We start from the raw sequence: 26,902 nt of genomic DNA, 5'->3' as shown, positions 1-26,902 counted from the left end.
GGGGGGGGAGGTATATATATATATATATATATATATATATATATATATATATATATAAAATAAAAAAGTTTGAAATACTAGTGCATAGTCAATTACCTAACACCAAGTTTCTTTTCTTTCCATCCAAAGCTCTACTGCCCCTCTGATACTAGCAGCATGTCTACAGGCTAAAACCATAGCAGCAAAACACATTTTTTCATTTGGCATTTACAAAATTAAATTACTGAATAAAAATATAATTTTTTATAAAACTATTTCATACAGTAATAATTTTTAAAGCAAGCTAACAAAAAAACTCATAAAATGGTTTAGTACAATAAATGTACCTCCAATGTTATTAACCATAAATGAGCATTTACAATCTTGATTAAAGATCCCATGGTATTAAGCCAACATTTACAGTAATGCATTGTGTTTAGTGATTGAGAAAAGTGATATATTGGAATACCTTTTTTGTGTGTGTGCGTAAAATTTCAAAAACCTCATCACAGGAAAAAAAAATACTGGTCCATTGGTCCTCTAAAAAACAGATAAATCACTTTATGTTTTAAAAAAATCTGCATTAAGATATTAAACTGACTACAATTCATTACCTAAAAATTTAGGTAAGACTGTTATTTATTTATTTATTTTTAAAAAATCCTTTTTGTGGGGTGAAATCCCAGAAGATTTCATCCACCTAAATGCACTTGGTGCTGCTCTCAACTGTTGTACCACAACAAAAATAGGCTCTTCTCCCATTCATGAAAAGTCTCATGTAAAGGAATGACATATCCCAAGTCAACTTGAAGTGTTCTGAAAACCATAATGCTTGTCTAGAAACATCTCACATGACCAGAGTCCGGGTTGAGAAGGCGTTCACATACTTCCGAGCCTGACCAGAAGCCGTCACCTGATCTTCCGTCTTTCCACAGGAGGCAGCTTCCCAGGCACCACCACAAGGCTAATGGGGGGAAAGAGGCCAATGGCAAGGTTAGACAGGAGACCCATACTTCAGCCCCAGAGGATTCCCAGTCCCAGCAAGGCCAGCTAATGGAATTCTGACCCTCAGACAGCAAGAGGGGATACCAGGGAGCCTTTGTCAGATAAAATCTGACTTACGGGACTCCAGTGTTCTGAAGGGATATTAATGATCAGAAATCATTTATTGCTAAGAGAGAGGAAACCCCACTTCAGACAAGATCATAAGCTACAGTTGCTTCTTGGCCCTTGAGCGCCTTTTGTCAATTAGGGTGATTTTTGCAAAGTTGGAGACAGGAATGGGCCTAATCCTCCCAGATACCTAAGATGTCTCTCTGGGCATTTACTCATTATGCAAACTGGTGAGGGCTTCAGTTCTCTGAGATAAAAAGCTCCCACAGGTCCTGGAATCGACTCACTACTAAACATAGTATGTATTTTGTATTATCAGTGAAATATCAATTAATTTAGAAATCTCTGTTCACCAGGCTAGACACGCTGAAAGATTTACTAGGCAGCATCAACATCCAGGTCTGGTGTTCAACACATCACAGATCTCACTGACCAGCACAAGCACCCTGAGGGGGAGGTTCTTTCTCTCTTCAAACTGGCAGGAAATGGAGACTCAGAGAGTGGACATAACCTGCCCAAAGCCGCTCCGAGAGTGAGGAGCGGAGTGGCTTTGGGCCCAGGTTTGTTTCCTGCACAGTCTGAGACCTTGCCTTCCCTCCATATTGCTTCCAACTGAAATACATACTGTTTTGCTCTACTTTGTTCCTGAAAGGATTTATGATGCTCACAAAATAAATATAAGATAACAGGGATTAAACAGTAGCCGAGGCAGGGTCATGGGGAAATATGGAAAAAATAAATAACACGACGATGGGGTGATATTTGTACATAAAACGTTTGTCATGAAATACAGTATGCCAGCTAGGTGTCAGCCTCAAGCCTGTGCCTGAGCTCTCTAGCCATCACCGCAAAGGGGGACCCAGAAACACAAGCAGATTTGGGGTCTGTGGCTCAAAACTAAACCAGTGGTTTCGGAAAAGCCCAACTCTTCCCACTATGGACACCCAAGAGGGATTTTTCCATGGGACAAAAGAAGCAGCCAAAAAAACGCCTCTGCTTTTTAGAGCCTCCAAGGTCCTGTAGAGGACAAAGTGAATGCATGGGAACCAGGTGGGGTAAGAGGCACCATGTGAGGTTTGTGGGGCCAGGTGAAGGGGGGATGGTGCACTGAGACACTGCCAGGGAAAGGACAAGATGGGCAGGAGAGAAAAAAGGAACGTACCCTGGGTAGAGAAATAGCTCAAAAGAACCAGGAAGCTGCAGTTTGTACACTGCTTATGGGAGGGACTGCAAGAGAGGAAGATCAGACAGATTTGGTGACAACATTTAGCAAGGGTCACCATGAGCCAGCCATGCTTCCAAGCGTTTTCCGTCTTTCATCTCACGCACGTCATCCTCACACAGGTTGCCAGAGGCACAGGGGCGGATCGGTGGCCCTGTTTTGCAGACCGGCCAACGGTATAGGAAGAAAGAATGTGGGCAACATCCCCAAGGTTAACCAGCTAAGAAGTAGTGAAGCTGGGCTGAGTCTAGGCCCTTGAGAGTGTAGGACGCCCCTGCCATTAGCGTCCTTAACAGTGGAAAATTGCGGGTTCAGTCCAGTGAGGTCTTGGACTGCAGGAAGAAGTGTTTAGATGGTGGGGTGGAGGGCAGAGTGAAGGTCAAAATCATCAGGCTTTGTAGCAAAGAGGAAACATTCTGAATGAACGTGGCATTTGTACAGTGATGGGGTTTCCTAGCCTCGTGGCTGGAACAAAGTGTCAGTGACAGAAGGCTTACGGTGCCATGTTTCTAACTTGGGAGCTTGCACAGGACACAAAACTGGTTTCCTGGCTTCTGCCCCACCTGCCACTCAGTCTCACCACTAATGCAAAGGGCATCGTCCAAGTTTACACACGTTTGCTCTGAAGGCTCAGAAGCTCAGCACCTACCCTGAAATACTATATAGCGAGATAGATTATCATAATATTTTCCTGGAGTTCTGTATCACAAGGATGACAAGTGTTTGTTTGGAGCTGACTTCTGCCTTGGGTCACATTTAATCTTTTCCTAAACAAAATCACCAGAGTAGTTACAGTATTCCTTTGAAATAGTTCTGAATAAATGATGGTTCTCCAGGTTCAAATAAGCAGATTAAATACACATGTTTCTCTGGTGTGTATCTGTCCATACAAATTCCATATTTCAATTAAGTCAGCTGTTTACATGTTGTTGCTAAATTGTTCAGTGCCATGCTGAAACACCAAATTGAGGCATGAAGCCCAATTAAGAAAAGTTGATGTTACTGTTTCAGTGACTGAGTTAGCATCGCTTGTCATTGCCATTGTGTGACCTGTCACTACTCCAGACCGAAGAGGGAAATATGGCGGACGTCTACATGAAGGATTGCGCAATGCTCAGAACCAAGGGCATGGGTCTTAAAAACAAGTGAGTGAAGAGGCTACAGAAGGAAATACCTTCATATGCCAATATCTTCTATGTAAATCCCAAATCACATAAGACACACACAAAACCCCAAAATACCTATTTTGAGAGAATCCATACAAACAGATGGAGGGGAAGGGGGAATAAAGGTGAGGTTGGAGAGAAAAGTGAGAAACAGGGACAAATGTTTCTATTTTTCTCTGGTGAAGAATTTTTCTACTTAATACTACTCAGCCATCCGAAAAAAAAAAAAATCTTGCCATTTCAAACGATGTGGATGGAACAGGAGGGTATTATACTAAGCAAAATGAGTCAATCAGAGAAAGATAATTATCATAAGATCTCACTCATAGGTGGAATTTAAAAAACAAAACAGAGGATTGTCTGGGAAGAGAGGAAAAAATAAAAGATGAAAGCAGAGAGGGAAACAAACCCTAAAATCCTCTTAATCATAGGAAATAAACTGAGGGTTGCTGGAGGGCAGGGGTCTGTCAGAGATGGGGTAACTGGGTGATGAACATTAAAGAGGACACGTGATGGGTAGTATACAAGACTGAATAATCATTGACCTCCATCTCTGAAATTAATAATCCATTATATGTTAATTAATTGAATTTAAATTAAAAAAAATTTTTAAAGAATTTTTCTTAGCTGTGCTTCAGTAAATATAGACTTAATTTTTCTAAACATGTAAATTATGTATCTTCTTGAAATTTGACTGTGTTCTTATTGGCTCCCCTACATGGCTCACCACTTTATCCATGTTTGGCTCTTTCTCCAGGATTAGATATTTAAAACAAAATCAATAATAAAAAGGTACCCTATATTTTTAATTAGTGTTTTAAGGAAATTTTTCAGTCAGCTTTTCCTAAGTCAAAACAGAATTTTCCAAGAAACAAATCGAATTCCAGAAAATGGAGCATCTCAAGGGCGTATAAGCCCTGTAGCTCAAAGCCCGGGGAGGGCAAGATGGTTGGAACACATGACTTTCCTGGTGCAGACAAACACCAGGACCCAGTAGCCACTGTGTGTAGAAAAGCCAATGGGCACCATGAGCGGGCATCTCCTTTTCTGTGGGTGTGAGTACTTCTTACAACAATGAATGAAAAAACTGGTTAGAGCAGACACAGACCGACAGGGTGAGAGTTACGGAAGAGCAGAGGGACCGGTACTCAGGTAAGAGAAGAGGTGCTCAGGTCCAACAGCTGAAATTACAGTGGCCTCCTCTTTTGCTTCGTCTCTCTCCTTACCTCATCCTTCCCTCTCCCTACCTTGAAGCCCTGTGGCCCTTGGCCAACTTTTCAAGCAAACAGAAGAGTTTTGACAAAGGGGGATTAAATGTCTTCATGCTAGAAGAATATTTTTTACTGCTGTCATATATACCTTTGTGCCTCCTTTATTCCGTCTTGAATTTTAGCTTCCTTTACACTAAAGGATTGATTAGAATTATGGATTTCTGCACAAGAATTCTCGTGTTAATGCAGACCTGTCATTCAATGCTAATTCATTTCAACATTAATAATCCTACTACACATCCTCCTCCTCCTGCCTGAGAGTCACCTTGTTTATCCTGTGATGGGCCTTTAATTGTCCTCGGGGCAGAAGTGAACTGTAAACAGACTGTCAAAGCTTTAACTGGGATATCCTGCTAAGGCACTTGAAATAAATACTTGGATCCTTTGTGGAAAACAGAAGAAATAAAATGAGATAAGACCATGTCCACAGGTGGTTTTCTGTCAGAATTAGATTGTCTTCTTGTTTTCCTTTAGAATATAGGTTTTTTCATCATGTTGAACATTATTATATTCACACTGCAACTTCACACAATAGCTGATGTTTAAAAACCTTGGCAAGCTACTTGCTTTCCAATTCAGAGCCCTAATAAAAAATTTGCACCAGTCATAAAAAAATGATTTTGTAAAACCAAAGCAACTCATGAGGCAGTACTGTTTTTTCTTTCATCTTGTTTTTAAATAATAAACAGGTGTCCTAACAAGTAAGAACAAGAATTATCCGATTATTCTATTTAACCCATCTGAAGAAAAGACTTGCTCTGGACTAAAATTCTAAAAGTCAAAAATTCCTTCCCCAAAGGGCATCATTTAAAGATGTATCGATTATAAATTACATTATTTACATAATGTAAAAATCTTGAAAACTGTTGAATCTTGAAAGTCAGGGATGGACCAGAGATGAAATGTCACTAAGGTAAGGTCAGTGGTCAACTTCTCCCACACATGAACGCCTCCCAGTGTCTGCACAAAACAGTGAAATGACCCCAACTTCAGGGTTTTTAACTTCTCATAGAAAAAAAGCCTTAAAAGTTAGGGAATTAAAAATCCAGGCAGTGATTGGAAGTTGCCCCATCCACCTGTGCCTCCACTGCCCACCCAAACCCAAGTTAACTGTTGCTAATGTAACTATAATTTTTCCCAGTTTGGAGTTTTTCCTGCATGTCTTAGGGGTATCGTTCCATCTTACATGTTTATAGACTTTGCAAACATTTATAGGCTAGGGTGTCACATATTAGTTCAGACTATTAAGATTAAGACAAGTGACAAATTTCTCCAAAGCAATTCTATCTTTGCTGGCCCGAGGAAGAGTTAGCATCATAGTGTTTACTAAGGTGAACAAAAACAAACAAACAAACAAATCCATGTCTTGTAATGACTGGGGCAGAGCATTCTGAATTTGAGCTTGATATCCTTTTCCCTCCTTATTCAGCCTTTTCTAGTTCAACCCAAAAGCTGTATAATGGCCAACTTGCTTAATTTAAAACCTATATAGAAAGCAGGTCACTGAAGTACTACCAACGACTATGTGAATACTTGCTGGGGCAAGTGGAAAAAAGTGACCCAAAGGAGAACCAAATGAGTACAGAGGTATCCAAAGGAGCAGGTCAACAACACCACAGTACATTAAGAAATACCCAGAAAGACCTATGTCGTGTGTAGACAGATTGTTTTCCATGTCTGTTGACATGCCAACACAAGAAGCAGAAAAATAGAGAAAACCAATTAAACAGTTGTTTCATCTCCATCATACCAAAGGTAGCTCTGACTACTTTTATTTCAGGAATCAGTTGAGTCAGCTCTCTCTTTGGGTGACCCACTGACATAGTTCTCTGCAAGAGTGGAACTAGGAATGAGAAAGAATGTGCTAGAGGAAATAGTACACCACAGGGCAAGAAGCCCTGGCCATAGGGAGGCCTCCTTGCCTCTTTCTGACAGAGACTGTGTACAGCCTTTGCCTAATAATAGATAACACCAATGTCCATGGGCAGTTGTGCTGTCATTTTGAAAGCAAAGTTATCTCCATTTCATCGTCCTACCAACCTTGTATGATGAGTGGAGGACATACTATAGTCCTCAAGTTATAGACAAGAGCATTTTGGTCTGAAGAGGTTAATGAATTAGGATCACATAATCAGAAAATGGTGGAGTCTAGACCAGACCCCAGGTTCCTGTTGTCTGCATGCTAGTTTATCGTGCTCTTCAGCAATGCCGATCATACAAAAAGGATTTGCCCTGTTTTTAAAAAAAATTCATTAACAATTCATATAAAGATAGGAGCAATCAAAAATACATGGAACTGAAAAAGTGAGTCTCATCTACTTGCAATAATATTTTAAGATTCCTCAATGCTGTGTAAATGTGTTTAAATAATAATGGCCCGAGAAAGTCACTTAAACTAAATTCACTGTTTTACAAAAGTAAGGCCATGACAAGCCAAGTCAGGAAATTAAAATTTAAAGCTGTCATTCTGTGGTTAGAAAAAAAGCGGAAAGTGAGTGAGTAAAACAGCATATGAACATATCTTTTACACTTGGGTTTTAAATAGGAATAAAGGGAAATTATAATTTAAGAGAAAAATACAGAAGTTCAGAAGGCTTATAACTTAAGTACAGTTTCAGATCTGCCAATGAAAATGTCTACCTCAAGAAATGTTTATTAGCATAATATATTTATTTCAAAATGTAAAGCTAATTAAAAGCATTTTGAAGAAAACAGGTAGCTCTTTTCTCCTTGTTGATGAGGGAGCTTTGCGTTCATGCGTGTGTGTCCCAAACTGCAAGCTTTCTAAGCCAAATTTTATTTCCCCAAATTAGATAGTTTTATAACCTTCTAGACTCCATCCTCTACCCCCATACAATGAGGGAAAAACATGGTATAATTGTCTAACATGAAGATCTCACATATTCTGGGCTACAGGAAAGAGACACAAATATCAAAAATGTCTCAGAACATTTTTATTATGAGTCCCTGTTCACTGGTACAATGTAAAATTAAAGTACCTTTAAAAAGAAAAAAAATTCAACAATTATAATATTGTGCAGCTGCCACAAATTCCTTTTGGAAGAAGGCTGAGCATAAATAACTTTAAAAACAAAAAGAACATTATTTGTGCCTAATGGATAATATAGCCTCTATGTAAGCATTATAGTTTATGGATCGTAACTCGGAGTTCTGAGTTGTTAAAATTCATTGCTTCTCAATGACAACCCACATAACACATGGACATACTTAGCACCCTGATTTTGGTCTCTATACACCTTTTTCCACTGAAAGGATCAGAGCTCTTGGGGGGAATGGTTAATTCCAGGAAGAGAGCAAAAAAATATGACTATTAAGTTATAGCAGTATAAATTAAATGAAATAAAAAATTCTATTCCTCAGTGGCATTAGCCACATTTCAAGTGCTCTAGCCACATAAGACTAGTGGTTATCATACTGGACAACAGCATATTGGGCATTTCCATCACTGTAGGAGTTCTACTGGACAACATTGGTCTAGAGATTAAAAGAGATTAAAAGACTTAACAACAAAATGCACTGTGTGAAACTGTTTCATTTCTGATTAGAAAAATAAAAAGAGTCTTTTTTGGATTAATGGGGGAAATTTAAATACAGCCTCAGAATTAGAATATTAAGGAATTATCATAAATAACAATGTGTGATGACGGTATTAGGTCATATGAAAAAACATTTTTAGAGATACATCTGGAAGTACATAAATGAATAAATGTTGTACTGTCTGGAATTTTAACACATGATAAAAAATAGATGCAGTAAATATGGCAAAATGTTAATAATTGTCAAATATAAATCAATATTTTCTATAATTCTATGTATGTTTGAAACTTGACATAATAAAATGTCTAACTCACAGCTTCTTGCATTTCTAGTTTTAGAATATCAAATGTAACTTATACAAAATTATGTATAAACATGTGCATTTCTATGTACATTAGAAGCTAGAACCACAAAGGTCCAGTATTTTGGCCTCAAAAATAGTAATTGCTCTGCCTAAAGTGTTATTGCCATAATTAAGCCAGGGATGATTAAAACTGAAATGAGAGAACATAGAATTACTGTAGTCTTCAATAAACTGTTCTTGTGTCTAAGTTACCTAGACTACTGGGTGGATAGACAATCAATTGCCCTATATAAGTGGCAGATATTTTATATTTTAAAAGTACCAAATTTTCAACTTTTTTAGGAATCATATCTAGTTGTTTTAATTAAAAACACTACAATAAAAATATCAAGACTATTTGGCTAAAATCCCATTCAATATGTGATTTATTTTAAGTACAAAAGCTTTAGGTTATATAAAGTACTCTTAAGCTGAAAAGCCAGAGCATGTAAGAAATGCATTTGTTCAGTAATGCTATTCCCGAGCAATCTGCCTAATTAAGTCAAATTGAATTATCAATGGACATATATGATAAAGTATTATGTCCTAAACAAACAAAATTACCAAATTGCATAAGAACCTATGCAAATATTGTTGAATTGGGACTACACGAAATAGAAACAATATATGCTTAAATATTGAGATTCATTTGATGAATTTCCCAATATTATCACAGAAGTTTAAAACATTTTAGAAATCGCCTATTTCTATGGTATCAGAAGCTGGAGCTCCAAGACACAAAACAATGGAAATTCTTGGTGTGTACTATTCATTCATTTAATGAGTATTTCTTAAAATGAATTAGTTATCTATTACAGCAGGTTATTAAGATATATTAAGCAATATGAATCAGTAAACCATACAGTGCAGATAGAAACACTGACTCTAAAATTAACTTCCAGATCTCAATTATTTCATTTAGCGGAATTGACAAATACTGCCTTCACTACATGATCTATATGAATGGCTTAATCCCATTATACAGATATTAGAATCTGTAGAGTGCCAAATATGACTCCTTTATATGGCAGAAAATATAGATTAATGAAACAGGGCTCTACTTAATTTTGAGTCTCAAAGATAACTACTATTTCCATTAAATAATATATAACTACATTAACGATAAAGTTCCATACTGATCATTTTTTAAAAAATACAATAGCATATAAGATTAAAAAATATGACAACTTACTTTTTTATAATACTGACAACTTGCCAATTTTATATAACATATCTTTTATATCAGTTCCATGTTCAGCCCTAATGGTTTTGGCCAAACACTATTCAGTTAGGCCCAAGAGCTTTTAGGATTCAATTTTAGTAAAGTAACCTGGGGTTTTCAACTTACCCAATGATAGTTACTCACATCATCATAACTGTCCTCAAATATACTTACATGTTCACTCTCTGAAATTCAGAATGCCTTTTTTCTGTACTACTGTAAATATAGGTTGAATCCCAGACTAGGTTATAAAATATATATAAGATTTACTCTAGCTTACTGTACTAACAACAATGGTCAAATTCTAGGCTCTGGAAACCTAGGGCCAAGTATTTTGGAAGGAAGATGGAAATAAAAACAAAGAATGTATTGCCTTTCTGGAGCCAGGATCAGTCTAGGTAAAATTTTGAAAGAGCTGACCTTCGCCTTGACATTCTTCTAACCTGCTTTCTGGGCCCCCTTCGGCCTCAATGGAGTTTGTTCTCTTCTTCCTGTCCCAGTTCTTGGTGACACACAGGCCTGACTGACTCAGGAACACTCCAGAAGCCCCCCACACCCTGGCTTTCCCTCTTCTATGTCCTATATTCCAGTCAACCGTCAGTCTCTCACCAAAGCAGCTGGATCAGATAGAGGCCACAGGAAAACAATCTGATTACGAAGCAAAATGTGCCTACAGCCCTTCTAGCTGTATTGTATTACTTAAAAAATAATATCAAATATCACCAATCCTTGAAAAGGGGAAGTTTTAAGATTCTCACAATTTGGGGGGAGAAAACCTACCACAATGATGGGGAAACCCTTAAGAGGGAAAAAAAAAAAAAAAAGACAAGTTCTCAAAGCACACCAACCTATTCTGGTGCCATTAACTCACAGTACAAATAGCACTTTCCACTTCTGACTCTAGGTTTTCTATACACCTTAGGGTTTGTGAAGTTTCCCTCAGGGTAGATCAGAGGGATGGAGGGGAGGGCTCTGCAGGTGGCTGGATGCTGGGCTACTTAATGTTGGGAACTGCTTTAAATACTTTAGGGGAGTAAATTTGCATTATTTTTTACATTTGGCTCAGGATTAATTTGGCATTTGCTGTATTTCATCAACATACACCTACTTCAGGGTTATAAGGGAAATCTCTTTTGATATTAAAACCCAGGAGCACGGCTTAGCCACATAACACTGGCAGCTAACTTTCTTATTCTGGTAGTCAAATAGATGGTAATCATTTTCCAACTAGTTAATATCAAACTTAATTTTAAACCCAAATAGTGCCTGAGTTTTGATGGCTTACTAATTAAGCATAAAAGGAAAAAATTTTGAAATAAAAAAAGAACTATACCCATAAACTTTTTATGACATGTTTAAGAGCAGAAGAGGAAGATATTGACACGTGTAAGCACTGATCTTGCCCTCAGTTACAGTAAGAAATGTTTCACTTCATCACGCTTTGAAAACCTGTTCTAATAAAAGCTTGTGCTGTGTCTTGTGTGAGTGGCAATAAGGAATGTTAGATTTTTAGACATCAAGAGTTAAAAAGCATCACTCCTCTATAACTAACGTCTTAAAATAACCCCCCCCGCCAAAACCCTCCAGATGACAGTGTTTTGGTGAATGGCTTTTAAGACACCAGTGTTGGAAAAGTAATTACCTGCAAGGGACTCGCCAGGGACCTGTTTTTAGGTACTGTAAATGCTTTGAGAACATTGTCTTCATCTTCTGATACTGGCGTCATTAAAACGGAACTTGTGAGAATATTCTAAAGGGAAAGAACAATTTGGAATTTAAATGAGCCTGGAAAATATGAGAGCTGACACAATTTTGACACTCTAGAGAGGAGATTCTATGAAGTGATACACATGAGCAGGAACAAGTGCAGGAACCTGCCAGAAATTATCTTCTTGCTGAGATTAGAGAAGACCTTAGCTATGCCCCAACACTAATCCCACTGTGGCAAACACTTCTAAAACAAAAAGCTTTGGGGTCTGACACAGTTCTAGGCAGGAGGTGGGCACTCAAAAAAAAATTAAAAATCTGCTAAAGGAATTGGTAAATCCATGCTTTTAAATTAAAACGAAAGACTGGGGCACTTGGGGGGCTCAGTTGTTTAAGCAACTCCCTTCAACTCAGATCATGATCCTGGAGTCCCAGAATCAAGTCCCATATCGGGCTCCCTGCTCCGTGGGGAGTCTGCTCTCCCTCTGACCTCTCCACTCTCACACTCGCTCTCTCTCTCTCTCAAATTGAAAAAAAAAAAAAAGTGAAAGACTGGGACACCTGGGTGGCTCAGTTTGTTAAGCAACTGACTCTTGATTTCAGCTCAAGTCATGATCTCAGGGTTGTGAGATCAAGCCCTGATTTGGGCTCTGAAATCATTGGGGAGTCTGCTTGGGATTCTCTCTGCCTCTCCCTCTGCCCCTCCTCCTGCTCTTGCTCTTCTAAAATAAAGAAATAAATATTTTCTAAAAATAAAAATGAAAGATTTACTTAGCGCTAGTTAGAGAACTCTTTATTTTGTATATTGGTACCAAAATATTTTAGAGCTACAAATTAATGGCAACGTAGTATAATGGTTAAAGGCATGGAATTTAGAACAAGACTTTCTGAGTTCTAATCCCGAACCACCACTTATTGGCTATAAAATCTTAAGCAAGTCTCCTTGTGCCTGTTTCCCAGTTGGTATAATGGCAAAGATGATGTTACCAACTCTGCAAGGCTGTTGTGAGGCTTCAATGAGGTGATGCATCTGAAGCTCTTAGAATGGCACTTACCCCTTAGTACATACTGAATAAAGATTAACAATTGTTATTAGCTCTGATTCTCCATAAAGGACAACCATTTGCAAACTCCAAACTTTAAAGATGGTGGTAACTGAGGGCTAAAAAGAAAGGAGCCATCAAGCCATGACAGGAAACGGAGGAAACAAAGTACATATCACTAAATGAAAGAAGCCTGTCTGAAAAGGCTACACAATGTATGATTTTAATGATACAAAATCTTGGGAAAAGCAAAACTATAGAGACAGTCAAAAGATCAGCAGTTGCCAGGGGTTCGCAGGGGCAGGGGTTGTTGGTGGAGGGACGAATAGGTAGAGAATTTCTAGGACAGTGAAACTACTGTGTATCGATCCTATTCTAATCATGGATACGTGTCATAGATTTGCCCAAACCCATCGAATTATAGCACCAACAGTGAACCCTAAGATAAACCCTAATACAGACTTTGGGGGAGGAAGGGCCAATGATGTTGGTTCATCAGTAGTAATAAAGGTACCACTCTAGTGGGGGATGTCGGCAATGGGGAGGGCTATGCAGGTACGGGGGCAGGGGTGTGAGGAAAATCTTGGTAGCTTCACAGCTTTGCTGTGAACCCAAAACCGCTCTAAAAAATAAAGTTTATTTTAAAAAAATGGTGGCAAGCAAAGTCATGCAGGATTAAGAACAATAAAGGGCGTCTGCTATAGACACGGACTGACCTCATGCTAGATGCTACCTAAAACCAAACAGGAGGCAATGCAACAAGGAGGAAAAAAAAAAAAAACTACCTTAGAAGACAAACGCTTGAAAAGAAAATGTAAAATTAATGTTCTGCTTTCATGGAAATATGTATTTTGGTGCAGAAGATTTTTTAAGTGGCAGGGACTCTCAAATCATAAGAATACAAGTAATGAAAAAATCTGCATGGAAAAGAATCCATTTCCAATACATATACAAAAATTTCTATATTCAACATTAATAATCATGAGAAAATAGTCATACAACAGAGAACATTTAGAAATAGGATGCATTAAATAGTGCTAAAACCACAGGAGCCTCATGAACCACGCAGAGAATTCTGTGGGGCACCAACATCTGCTAAATGGGCAAGTACTTACTGGCACGTCTGTCACAGGCGATGTCTGTGTGAACAGCTGGGTGTTCAGGCTCTCCCCTTCCCAGTGGTTGGAGCAGAAGAAGTTTCCTGCTTTATCCGTTGGGGATTCCACCTAAAAGCAAACAGGAAGTGCTTCATTGTTTCTAGAACTTCCCACAGAACGCTGACACTTGAGAGTAAATTTCTATAAAATGAGTAATATCTGAGGATCTATATCTGAGGATTTAATATATATCATGTTGACTGTAGTCGGTAGCTATATAATTGAAATGGGCTAAGAGAGCAGAACTTAAACGTTCTCACAAAAAAAATCTAACAAAAGGTCAACATGTGAGGTGTTGGATGTGCCCATTAACTCAGTGAGGGAGAATCCTTCCACAATGTATGTGTATATCATATCATCCTGTTGTACACTTTAAATCTCTTATAATTTTGTCAATCTTATCTCAATGAGTCAATCTCTGGTCAGTCTCTCGAACATTTATCCTTATATGAAAAAAAATTCCAGAGGCACTATATCCACCTGTTGGAAATGCTTCTTGCCACCCAAGACAAAATTTTTTCTTTTTTAAAAAGGTTTTATTTATTCATTTGAGAGAGAGAGAGAGAGTACAAGCAGGGGGAGAGGGAGAGAGAGAGGGAGATGCAGACTCCCTGCTGAGCTGGGAGCCTAACTCAGGGCTTGATCCTGGGACCTGGAGACTATGACCTGAGCTGAAGGCAGATGCTTAACGATCTGAGCCACCCAGCTCCCCCCATACTAAAACTTTGATCCTTGCGAGTTAGTGTCTTTTTCTTTTATACTAGACACTATTAGATACTATTATTTTAATTTAAATTTCAACTCTCCATGACATCTGAAAATTAAAATTCATTTGTATTAATTATCTATGTGTTTGTGTATCAGTGATAAAAATGTACAGAAAAGAAGTGCCTGCATGGCTCAGTTGACTGAGCATCATCCCTTGATCTCAAGGTCGTGAGTTCAAGCCCTGCTTTGGGCCCCATGCTAGGCATGAAGCCCTTAAAAAACAAACTGACAAAGTCCAGTAAAACGTCTTCCTCTCTTTTTTTTATCCTCCGTAACACATTTTCTGTTCAAACTCGAAGTAGATAGAGGTGGCTTGGCCTCCCAGATGAGAGGTCCCATGCCTACTACAGTCTGGCAGTACCTCTTAGCTGCATCTTGTAGGAAAATCTTGTACAAAAAGTGCTGTTGATCCCCAGTCCTGACGCCAGACATATAAGGCTGCCACAAGGAGCAGAGGCAGCAGGATTCCCATCTTACTCCCTCCAAAGGATCTCACACTTACCTCTTGTTTGATCTTTTTCAGCAAAGGGGGTCCATTTTCTTGAAACTCGGCAACAATGCCAGGTTCATCCGATTCCTGCTTGATCACATCCTGTAGGTCTTCTACTAGGTGAGATGGTGTCTGAGGCTGAAAGGAAGAGTGGGTATGTGTGCATCAGAGGACAATTTCTGTCTGTACTAATCAACTGGCTAACCTTGGGAACTTGGCCCGGACTTACTAGCATCTTCAGAGGACCATATTTAATTTCTTGAGCTGCCAGGGCGTGTTTGAATGGTGTAGGAGTTCTTGGAGAGCTTTCTAGGATTGACCTTTTGATAGCTGGAGTTCTAAAACTTTAAAAAGAAAACAAGTGTTGGTTAAGTTATAGAAGAACATTTGTCCTTTCCATCACTCTACCTATTAAATGCAGTATTTTTGTACTGAATAAACTCTGTTATTGATATACAACTGGGTATGTGAATTAATCATATATGTGTTGTTAAGAAAAAGATTTTATATATATATATACACATATATATACATATATATGTGTATATATATATATATATATATATATCTCACATATTACCAAATAGTTCAAATTATGATACTCTTAAGAGGATTAAACTATTTTTCATCTTTCTTTCATCATTCTGGAGACACAGTGATCCTAGGTTTTCATAATGACTAAAAACTTTATAAAGATCTGTTGTCATTTACAAATCAATTTGATCTATTCATTAACACAGGCCCACAACAGAAAACATACGTTAACCTTTTAAAATGTACTTATTGTAAGTGGAAATTGTAAGATAACATTTTTTAAAGGTTTCTTATAATTCATATTGATGTTCTCTGCCATTTCTTTGAATTGGGGAAGGGTTTTTTTTAAATATAAACATTGCTTAATCACTCCTTGGCTTCTGATCATATGATATTGCTGGGGATTTTAGAAGTCCTATCTATAGATAAATTTCAAAAAGGAAACATAAGATTAAAGAATATGAACTAAGTAAAGAACCATACCATTGTTATTCTGAATTTTATAATCAGAGAGGAAAGGAGGTTGAAAATCTTGTCCTCAGTGAAGAAGAAAAAGCCTTACTTAGCAAATGGAACAACTGAATGGAAAAGTTATATAAGTATGATCTCACCTCTGCATGTGGTCCTACACAGTCCTTCTGAATAGGACTTTTTTCTTTTTTTAAAGATTTTATTTATTTATTTGACAGAGGGAGAGAGATCACAAGTAGGCAGAGAGGCAGGCAGAGAGAGAGAGAGGAGGAAGCAGGCTCCCTGCTGAGCAGAGAGCCCGATAGGGGGCTCGATCCAAAGACCCTGGGATCATGACCCAAGCCGAAGGCAGAGGCTTTAACCCACTGAGCCACCCAGGCATCCCCGAATAGGACATTCTGAAGTGAGTTACAAAACATAATCTAATTTACCTATTGACTAGGTAACCCCCAGGTAGTTGTAATGTGCCTAGGACAGATATAGTCAACGTGGGAATATCCATGATTAGATACATACATATGGGTCAGATATTTGGAGGCTATATTCCATTAATTAAATAAAAGTAAATAATTTTATTCTTGAACCAAGCACTTACATAGTATTTTCCTTTTGAGTTTTCACAGTCTGGTCTCTATGACATGGTGTTGTAACAGTCAATTTGTGACCATTGAGAGGTGTGGATGTTAAAGAAGGCATTTCCAAGTCTAAGTTTTCATGGTTACCAGAAGTGTTTAAGAACTAAATGTGGGAAGAAAGAAAAAAAATTACGTAAGCAGTGATTCTTTATTCAGCCCGACTTAAATATCACACCATGATAACAAGCAAGTATGTTTTACTGACCCATTATGTAAAATAATAACGATATTAATAAGCACATAGTGTTGGACAGGGTATCGTTTTATTTCAGTTGGAGTGCAATTTGGAGTGTAATTTCCAAGCAATAAAACCTAGGGTCATGACTGAAAAACTTGCAAAATCCTATGAAAATATTCTTAATAAATACTATTTGTCATTAAAGAGAATGAGCTGCATACTTTATTAAGATTATAAGCCTTAAAGTGATTTTTTGGAAAGTAATTATTGTTTTTCTTTCATTCTGTTTTTTTTTTCTCTTTAATGACCTACGAATTATTATGATGGAAGTTTTGCATTATATGGAAAATTCTTGAATAATAATATATGTTTCTCAGAATGCCATTGTTCTGGGGCAATCATAGGTGTTCCTCAAAAAGTTCTAAGGTAAAATAAGTTTGGGAAACAAACATATCATAATCTCCTCCTGGATATTCACAAAGTGCATCAGTGTCTTTAAAAACTCTGAGAGGTCCTGTAGTAAAGAAACCAATTTTAACTGTGACATAGTGTTTCCCAAGCTTATATTCTTATATATTTAGATTTTTTCTGGAACATCTACTAAAGCCTTGCAGAACTAATATTCTCCAGAACACAATTTGGAAGATACAAACAAATAACAGATAATTTGGGGGGTGGGTGCTTCATTTGCTCATACTTAAAGCTCTCCTTAAAATAAACTCAACAGACATACTTGGGAAAATGTGTTAAAGTGCCAAATTATCTAATAACTTCAATCAGTTTAGCAATTAAGGACTACAAGTCTCTGATAAGAATTATAATTTCCATGCCTTGAAAAAACTCTATGCAATGAGAATATTCATGGCAAAAACCATGTTGATAAAATAGTATGGCATAACCTAAAAAAGCCTATGTTGAGAAATTAAAATTAAAACATAAGTTGTTTTCCTTAAGCATTTGTTCCTTATGCTTTCCCAAAACTTTCCCACTGAAGTATGGATCAGAACCTCTCAAGCTTCTGGTTGCAACCCAAATGATCTCCAAACCCAGCTTGGGTCCCTCCCACCTCCCTGGGTCAGTGAATCACAAAATAATAAGTGAACAAACAGGCAGAAAATCTGCTAAAGTTTTTAAGGAGGGGGAAGGGATGGGAGAAAAGGAAGGGATAGAAATGTTAAACTCTAATGTTGGAGGAAATAAAAGCACATCCCATGCAACTAACAGTGTTTCAAATCACCCAAAAGAAAGAGAGCATTATGACAAAATCAGCAGTCAGCGTACAGACGCTCCAGCTATGGGAGGCAGTATGACGTGGCAACAGCCAGAGTCAATGATGGAACAGAATCAGTGAGGGCAATAGTAATTAGTCATTTGTTCCAAAGGATTAGTTTCCAGATTATTAAGGCTTGAGTGGCTGTTGAAAATTAGTAAAAGCCGTGCAGAAACCATGCTCTACCTGTGAAGGGGAGAAGGGTAGGCTTTTGACAGGGGAACGCTGGGGAGTTGAGCTGCTGACGTCAGCAAATACGAAGGAGCTAGAGCCTCCAGTGGCCAAGGAGCTAGCCTGGCCCCGCTTTTTTCGTAGGATGACCAGTGGAAGTGTGCTGTGCCTCGAAGGAGGTGAGGGCTTGAGCGGGTCAAGGGAACCCTTGTTCAACTTGAGTCTGTGCGCCCTCGTGCTAGGCTCTCCTGCAGGGCTAGTCACTCTGCCCTCTCTTTGCTGAAGCTGTAGGGCTTTGCCTGCATGCTGTTGGCTAGGTGAAAACTCTGGTTCTTCACAGAATTCAAAACTGCTGAGATCACACCGTGATGAAGAATCCTGAAACAATGTGGGAGGTGCAGAACTTTGAGACGGTGTGTGCCTGCTTCGTGCCACCACCTGAAACAGCACTGAGGAAGAGATGCTGACAGCGGACAAAACACCTGGCCCTCTTGAGAAATGGCTTCAGGATTCATGATTGTTCTGGGACGCTGCACGGCGGGTCTCCCATGGTGTCCGCAGGCTAGTCCCTGCGGACATGCCATAGGGAACCCCCCCAAACTCTCTCACTTCATGCAATCCAAAGCAAAAAGGAAACCTGTTCTAGATGGCGCATTTTGGCAAGGGTGGATTGTGGATATGATGGATATGGATAAGTGGACATGCCATAAGTATGTTTTTTAGTGAAAAAGGAAATGAACTGAGTGTCTACATTTTGGGTGCTGCACTCACATGTATTTCACTAAAGATAGTCTGTCTTAGTGAACCAGCTGGGACTGGGAATCAATAATCAATGTTTTGTGGTGAGAGCCATGTACCACCAGTGAACTCCTTCCTGCTTCAGATACATAGAAAGGCTGCTTTTAAGTTCTGAGTAAACACAATTCTTAATGTGCTATCCAAAAGCAAAGCACAATTCTGGAGAAACACAAAGAAGTAACAAAGTAAAATAAGTTACAAATAACTCAAACTTCATTTCATAAGCCAGGATCTACTTATAGGTCATTAACTTTACGATTGTAAAAAAATATGAGTTTTGAAGGAAATGCATGAAAAGCTACCTTTTATCTGGGTAGTCTATGAGTTCAGATCTCTGAAAAACCATAGATGCAAAGGCCGAAATCATACTTCTACATTAATATATGCTAATAACATGATCTTTGCAACAGAAAGTGGCAATCACCTGCAAAATGGGTTTCCTAATCCATCTGCAAAAACATAAACTTGTCTTAACAGTTCTACTTACAGAATCTATAAATTGAAGTGTTTCTGCAAATTCTAAGAGGTTCTTGACGTTATCCAGGATGGTCCCTTGGTGAACGATCATGCACCTTGCTGGGGAGGCACTTTCTTCAGGTAGGGAGCCGGGGTCCGCAGGCAGAGATGGAGTGGAGTGGTGTTCTTCCAAACAGGAAACAGGTGCACTGTCCCCATGAGGTCTGGTGTGGTCAGCGATGGTGGTGCTGTGCCACCCGGGATAGCTGCATGTGTGGTTCTGGGTCTAAGGCGGGGTTGGGGGGGGGGCAAAGAAAGAGCGGGGAGAAGAAAGGGAGAAGGAACTTAGCAATGAAGTTGCACAAGGTATCAGATGCTGTTGGAGGAAAGATAAAAGTAGTTGCATCACCCAAAACTTGCGCCTATGAAACAGTTGTCAAGATGTTTCCTTTTATCGATGCAAGACCCTGCTTTTTAATAGCGTTAAGGTCTGTCGCCTCCATGAGCACCCTCACTGTCATCATTTTGCTAAAACTGTAAACAGAGGGACTGTGTCACAAAGTACAAGTCTCACACAGGCCACCTTCAAGATCTACTTTAACATAACTTCCAAAAGGGCACATATAGTAGCTGCGAACTAAGAATTGTCCTGCTAACCTACAAAAAGGCCAGGAGACTCAAGAGTTAGAGTTCCTTTTATCTGCATAACTCTTGTTGCTTCTCTCCCTTCTGAATGTTACCAATTGCACTGAGGCCCTGAAGGGCTGCCAGATCAACGTGGTTAGGAAAGCAGAAGAGCACACTAACAGAAGTCGCCTTTCAGCATGACCACGCAACAAGAGACATTGCAAAACGCGAACTAAAGTTAAAAAGTGGTTGAACTAACATATGCACATAATCGTCTTACTATTTAACCCCAAAGGAATCCACTCCTATGAATTCCTGCTGGGTATCACATCTCTTTTATTCTCTTTGTTGTTTAACTACATAGGTTACAAAGTACATGTCACATTCTCATTTCACAGCCCACCCACCAAAAAAATCAGTAGTGGCCCACACAGCTCTCATGCGTGCAAAAAAGAGAGCAGTCCTGTTATTTATGGAGCGCTTATCCATATCTTCTTCCCATGGATATATGGAACAGGCATCAGATCATATGTGAAATGATAAAGTAAGAAAATCTAGGTTAAGAAAAATGATAGAAAAAGAAAAATGTCAAATGAATAGATACCAGAGATAGAGCTTTGTAAAAAATGGCAGATTTTCATTCATTTATATCTGTTAGTTAGTCTTTAAATGGATAACAGTCCTGAAAAAACAAGAGAATCGATGGTGGCCCCGACAAGTGGACTTTGCCACACAAAAGGGCCACCTTCAATTTGGTCAACATACATTGGGATCCCAACTGCATTTTAGCACAAGCAACTTCTCTTCAAACCTATCAATGGATCTATAGTCGTGGTTAATGTAGTAGTTAGAAGAGAAGGGAAAAGAGACAGAGGGCACGGGGGTGACGCTGCTGTCTGTCCCCCATTGAAGCACATGGTTCTGTTCTTACCGGTAGCGCCTGCTGTCCTTTGAGCTCATTCTCAGTTGACATGAGGAGCAATTCTAATTCCTTTATTCGCTTTTCTTTCTCAGGGTCTTCATCATTATAGTGTCTCTGAAATTAAAAGTTAAGAGAGAATAAAATTCAAGGGCCTGACTGGAAGCTGTAGATACAGTGGTTGTGGCCCACAGTCGTGAGGGACCATTGGGCTCTGTGAGCCTCAGCGTGAGACCAACGCCAGCTGAATCCAGCCACTGTACAAAGCTTTGGGAAGGTTCTTCCAGATGTAAGGGAGCGATGCGAGATCTGAGTCTCGAGTGGGCACTTGCTGATGTGCTGGTTCAGCTGAACAATGTCAGAGAACCAGAGAATTCTTGAGCAGGTTTCCTCTAGAAGTGAAGATTGGTAGCTTGCTGGCCAGAACTCCACCCCCCTCTCCACTATGCCCTCTTTTTTTCTCTCTCTCTTTCACTTCAGTTGGTCAAGTGAAAATAAGTGTTTAGATGAAAGAAATAAAGCACGTCTTTAAAAGTTTGTTTTGAACAGCCCATGAGTTTCTTGAGGAAAAGGTCTTCAAATGATCTTACCTGAATGGCTGCAGCCGCTGGCTGAGGGACGTTGACTATATTTACATGTAACGCTACAGGATACGGGACATGACTGGAGACCTAGATCAAAAAGGCAGACAAACAAAGGCTGAGTCATTCATGATCACATAGGCATTAGGGGACTTGGCTTCCTGAGGTTTTGCTCTAGGACTGAGGAAAAACAAAACAAAACAAAACTCTACTGATAAAATTCAGGCACAGAGGAAAAAAAGGAAAAAAAAAACAACCCTCTAATTTGAAAATTTAGTCAAGCCTTTAAAAATGGCTAAATAAGTAGTTGAAGGAACATAAAGAGATTTAAAGTTCTCATTGATCTTGATGAGTATTCCTTACTTAGAGTAAAGCACAATGAAACACAATGAAAACATAACCTAAAAATTATTCATGAATGTATGAAAGAAGTCATAATGGGAAAAAACTGATGGCTCTAGCTGTTTATAATAGAAATATTTTTCTTGGAATAATTATGAGTTTTAGTAAAGAGCACAGAACTGCCTATGATAGTTCATTCATCTGAGACTTTTCTGGTAAGTCTGTAGTCAAATGTATGGAATAGAGAAGAGTGAAAACTCTTTAGGAATATATTTTGAATATAATTTGCATATGAGCTCCATATTCTTGGCTAAGTTTCACCATCTGTTACTGTTAGTTGTAAGATTAATTTTAAGATTAATTACTATTAGTTGTAAAATTAATTTTGATCTTATTATCTTCTTTCTCCTTATTTTTCTTTTCCCAACCATTATGGAAATTTCCTTCCCTGAATAGAAATACCTGGCAATTAGGAAGGAATCACACTGATCCAAAGGAGAATGAAAGGAGAAATCAGAAAATGGTGTCACAAACCTGCTCCTGACTCAGAGTAAGAAGGTAAACATGCTGGGAAGGAATAAATTAAGACATTTCTGCTAGATCACTACCAGAATCAAACTTACAGAATCAAACTTGCTGAATTTTAGTGTCGAACAATCTCCTCTTTAATATGACATGCACTTTTCATTTTGGAAGAGGGAAATACATTTTCATTTCCCCCCTCTGCTTCAGCAAGAGCTTGTTAAGTAAATTTACATGCAAAAGCTAATTTGATCTGAAACATTTAAGTTAAAATCCAACAACCTGGACTCCTCCAGTCTTGCCCTGTGAGCTGGGTGACTCTTTGTGGATCACTGAACACCCTGGCTTCAGGGGATGTGCCCCCAGATAATAACATCTCCCCACATCTACCTCAAAGGCTGTAGGTGGGGATCGAAGGGGGTCATGTTTGTGGAAGTTCTCTGAAAAGTATAAAAGTGTGAGGTATTCCTTCTACCTGGAGCTAAAATCACTGATCATCCCTCTCAGGAAACTAAATTCTCAGAAATGGCTTACATTTTGTGCTTCAGAAATGTGGTAATAGGAATAGTCATTGTTCACCGAGGGCTGGCCAGCCGGTGGGAGATGAGCTGATGGTGGAGGATGAGCAAAACCCATCAGATGGCTGTTCTTCTGGAAACTGGGGGCCACTGTTGGTGGGCTGGCTTTAGAAGACTCCTGCAGATAACCTTCCTGCTCGACCTTCCGACGCATTGTAGAATTCCAGTGGTTCTTGATAGCATTATCAGTTCTGCACAGAAATAGATCACATAAGGATTTAAAAAAAAAAAAAATTTCAATTCAGATTAGAGTTAATTGACAGAAAACTGTTTCAAACAGAGACCTTTTCTTCTGGTCTTTTGGGGTTGCTGCTGTTTTAACTGTTTCAGTCTTCTGGACCTCTGAAAAGTCATGCTTCCCCTATTACCTAATTGAAAATCCACAGATTTATCTCATTATCCCGTATGGAACATAAGTGGACCTCTAGAAATCTTTAAACTCTTTAACCACTTTGTTTCCTTGATAAAAGAATATTTTAAGTACAACCACCCTTCGTGTTTATTCTGACTGTTCATGGTACGAGGCAATAACACACAACTTAGAGATACAGCTGTTATAGAAAATTTCTCCTTTGAGTGTGGCTTAGCAGGGCCTACCCACCACAACGGGCACACAGTAAAGTTTGGTGAATGATAACGATGTCGCCATCACTGTCTGCTTTTTATCTCAGAGAGCACTAGGCCGAAATTTTGAGTAAAAAAAGGAAAAAAGAAAAAAAAGAAACTCCCACCTTTTGCAGTCCACCTCAAACTGTTCCCTAACCAGAGGTGAGAATGGAAAATGGGATCCAGAAGGGAAAGATGCTAAGTCCCAATGTATTTTCCAACTGCAAAGCATTTTTACTAAAGTCTTTCAATTCTCAGGAAAACAGTTTCTCAATTCAAAAAAGACAAAAACAAAAACAAAAACCGTTTTAAGCCTCCCTTTTACTCTCTTGAAGGGGGTGGAGAAATGTATGCTAAAGAAAGAGGAAGTTCAATTGCCCCTTAAATTTTTACAAGAATCAACAGCATATCCTCTCAGGCCAAATGGGACAAAAGCCCTCCTTTCTTCAGCCTCTTGGATTTTCTAAGCTGATCCTGAACCCTCCATGAGGGAGGAACAGCTCTGGAAGGTCACACAAGAATACTACCTAAACCATCAGAGCCATGGCCTTCTTTGAAAGGACCCTTTCTCCAATCCTGAAGCTCAAGGATAAAATCTATTAAATTTTTTCTATCTTACATTATTTACATTAGATTTATAATGAAAGGTATCTTCCAAATTAAAGAAAATGTGTTTATAAAGTGTTCCAGTGGGGTAAGTGGAACAAAAATGAGCTTCTATAGATATCCCTCATAATGAGGTCATTTTTGTGCCTTGTCCATTTAAAGAATGCATAACACTGGCATTATTTAAAAACCTGGAAGCAGTATGATAATTCTAGAAATGCTCTGCTTCTTCAAAGGAAGAAAAATGAAGCCATGTGGTATAATGAAACGAACGCTAATAACAGGAAAATGACAGCTGAGCTCCTTCTGGTCACTTCACCAGCTGCACGAACTCAGACCAGAGACAAGATGTCGATTCTCAGTTTCCTTCTATGTGTTTAGAGGTTTTATAGTTTACAGAATGCTTTGACATCCATTTTATTTGATACGAACATTGGCCCTGTGGAGGAGGCTATTATTCATTTTGCCAGTGGGGCGATCGAAGCTGAGGAAGGTTCAGTGACTTGGCCCAGAGCGCACTGCTGGGTGGATTCTGGAAGTACTTGACCAGAGAAACGCTAAGAGCTCCTCCAATTTAAAAACCTATGGATCTGGCATATCTCATGAAACATGATCATTGGAATGTAATTCACTCACCATACATTTAAAACAAAATGTTCAATACCCACTCCCTCATTCTTCCCAATCAATATATTTTTTGACATATTATTACCGTCCAGGCAGTAGCTTTGCGATTTCTGCCCATCTGTTCCCCAGTCTCTTGTGTGCCTGGTAAATAATTCTGTCTTCCTCTTCTGTCCAGGAGGTTTTCTTAACTTCTGGATTCAAGTGGTTATGCCACCTCTCCCTACATTGTTTTCCAATTCTCCCCTTTAAGTGCTTGGCAATAACAGACCAACGTTTCGGACCGTATTTCTGTACAAGCTCTATCACCTTCAGATAAACACACAAAAATAACCTATGTTTTAATGTTATGTATTGACTCAGTGTAATCATTCTTCAGTGTTACAAGATCTTTAGAAAATGTCTAAGAATCTGCTTTCATTCATTGGAAATATGGGAATAGAGTCCTCAGCTTCCTGACATTTTACCTGTTTCCTCAAGTTGGGAAACATTCAATAAAGATGTCTGGGGAATAGTCAGAATTGTGATTCACACACCAATGAGGGAAGAACTTACTCTCTGATCTTCTTCTTTGGTCCAAGGACCCTTGATGAGTTCAGGATTTAGAACTTTCTGCCATCGGTGCTGGCACTGCACATCTGTTCGATTCTAGACAAATAAAGTATGTGCTGTCATATAGGTATGATGTGATAAGCACATGAAGGCTTTTTCATGGTATGAGTCATACATAGACAATACACACATTCAGGAACATTTTAGGGCATGTTTGGAAAGCCTACCGATCGCTCATTACTTATAGCTAATGAACATACAAAGAATATATCAAAATTGTATCTAAAATTAGAAGCTCTGCCTCCTTTGTGAAACAGTCCTGCCACATGAACTGAAGAACCATCATTTTGTACAGATGTCAGTTTAACTTACCTTATCCTCAGCCTGTAGAAGTACCTCTGTGGACTAAGACTAAGACTTGTTAGTGATTTCACGTGACAGTCAGGTTTTCATGGAAACCCACTCCAAATAACTAAAGTTTGCTTCCCATTCAAACTAAGAGATGTGCTTCAATTTAGGGCCTCGAGTCTTAATATTACAGCACAAAGATAAATAGAGGCTCTGTATTATAAGAGAGGGTGATCTTATAAGGAAAAAAAAAAGACAAATATATAATCAACTAATAGAAGGCAGAATTTGATTCACAGGTAAGAAGAAACCAAAGCAAAAGGATATTGGACTGAGAAGAGAAGCTTCTCCTTAAGAGGAGAAATTATGTTTCCTAAGGAAGAGTCTGGAAAAGCTTTTGATAGGGACTTGGAAGGATGGCTGCAACATTCTAGGAGGAGACATCACCAGAGACAAAAGCCCAAAGGAGGGAAAGCAGAAATGAATTCAGTGAAACTTGCTCACATAGAGGAAGTAGGAAACAGAACCCAAGCTGTATGTCGGGGCCACGTGGAAGGTCACGGGACCTGTGTGGAAGGGGCCCGGGTGCCAGGTCGAGGCACCCGGGCTCCTTAATTTGTGAGATTCTATGTCACTGCTGTGGATTTTGAAAAGTTCAGGGAAAGCTGCATTCGAGGAAGCTCGAATGAGCTAACAATGTTTGGGATGGATGGAAGAGTGGAAGGCTACAGGTAGGGAAGCCAGTTAGAAAGCCCCTGTAATTGTCCAGAGAAGAGGGAAGGGGGCCAAACCTGTGGAACAGCAAGAAGGCTGGAAAGAAGGGGCTGACCGACAAAGGAATTCCAGATTCCACAGTCACTGCCTGGAAGTAGGAGGTGAGAAGTGGGATAAGTCAAAAAGGATAAACCAAAATTTTCAGCCAGGGTACCAAAAATATGGCTATCTAAATAAATAGGAAATTTAAAGAAGCTAACTAGAAAATATCAGGAATTTTGTCATCCTACCATAAGAATGCTAATTTATATTATTCTAATAAATAAAAAGA

At 38.9% G+C, this 26,902-nt stretch overlaps 1 protein-coding gene across 3 annotated transcripts in view; it reads right to left on the bottom strand.

Annotated features, from left to right (window-relative positions):
* Positions 1-635: 635 nt before the first annotated feature.
* MYB (MYB proto-oncogene, transcription factor) overlaps positions 636-26,902 on the bottom strand; it is a 33,141-nt gene continuing 6,874 nt past the window's right edge. The window contains exons 4-16 of one of the 3 annotated variants that reach the window (XM_032844798.1): positions 25,513-25,605; positions 25,046-25,266; positions 23,078-23,312; positions 21,689-21,769; positions 21,111-21,215; positions 19,584-19,838; positions 18,314-18,676; positions 16,640-16,782; positions 15,269-15,383; positions 15,052-15,177; positions 13,740-13,850; positions 11,517-11,624; positions 636-943 (exon numbers count right to left, since the gene is read on the bottom strand). In XM_032844798.1, coding sequence (XP_032700689.1) covers positions 827-943; positions 11,517-11,624; positions 13,740-13,850; positions 15,052-15,177; positions 15,269-15,383; positions 16,640-16,782; positions 18,314-18,676; positions 19,584-19,838; positions 21,111-21,215; positions 21,689-21,769; positions 23,078-23,312; positions 25,046-25,266; positions 25,513-25,605 — 2,073 coding nt within the window. In that variant the 3' untranslated portion in view covers positions 636-826. The remainder of the gene's footprint in view (positions 944-11,516; positions 11,625-13,739; positions 13,851-15,051; positions 15,178-15,268; positions 15,384-16,639; positions 16,783-18,313; positions 18,677-19,583; positions 19,839-21,110; positions 21,216-21,688; positions 21,770-23,077; positions 23,313-25,045; positions 25,267-25,512; positions 25,606-26,902) is intronic. The other 2 variants (XM_032844799.1, XM_032844797.1) reach the window with 2 other exon arrangements.

The sequence above is a fragment of the Lontra canadensis genome, unplaced genomic scaffold (assembly GCF_010015895.1).
Source record: "Lontra canadensis isolate GAN:19392208 unplaced genomic scaffold, GSC_riverotter_1.0 scaffold156, whole genome shotgun sequence".
Lineage (NCBI taxonomy): Eukaryota > Metazoa > Chordata > Mammalia > Carnivora > Mustelidae > Lontra > Lontra canadensis.
This window is presented reverse-complemented; position numbering and strand designations above follow the sequence as displayed.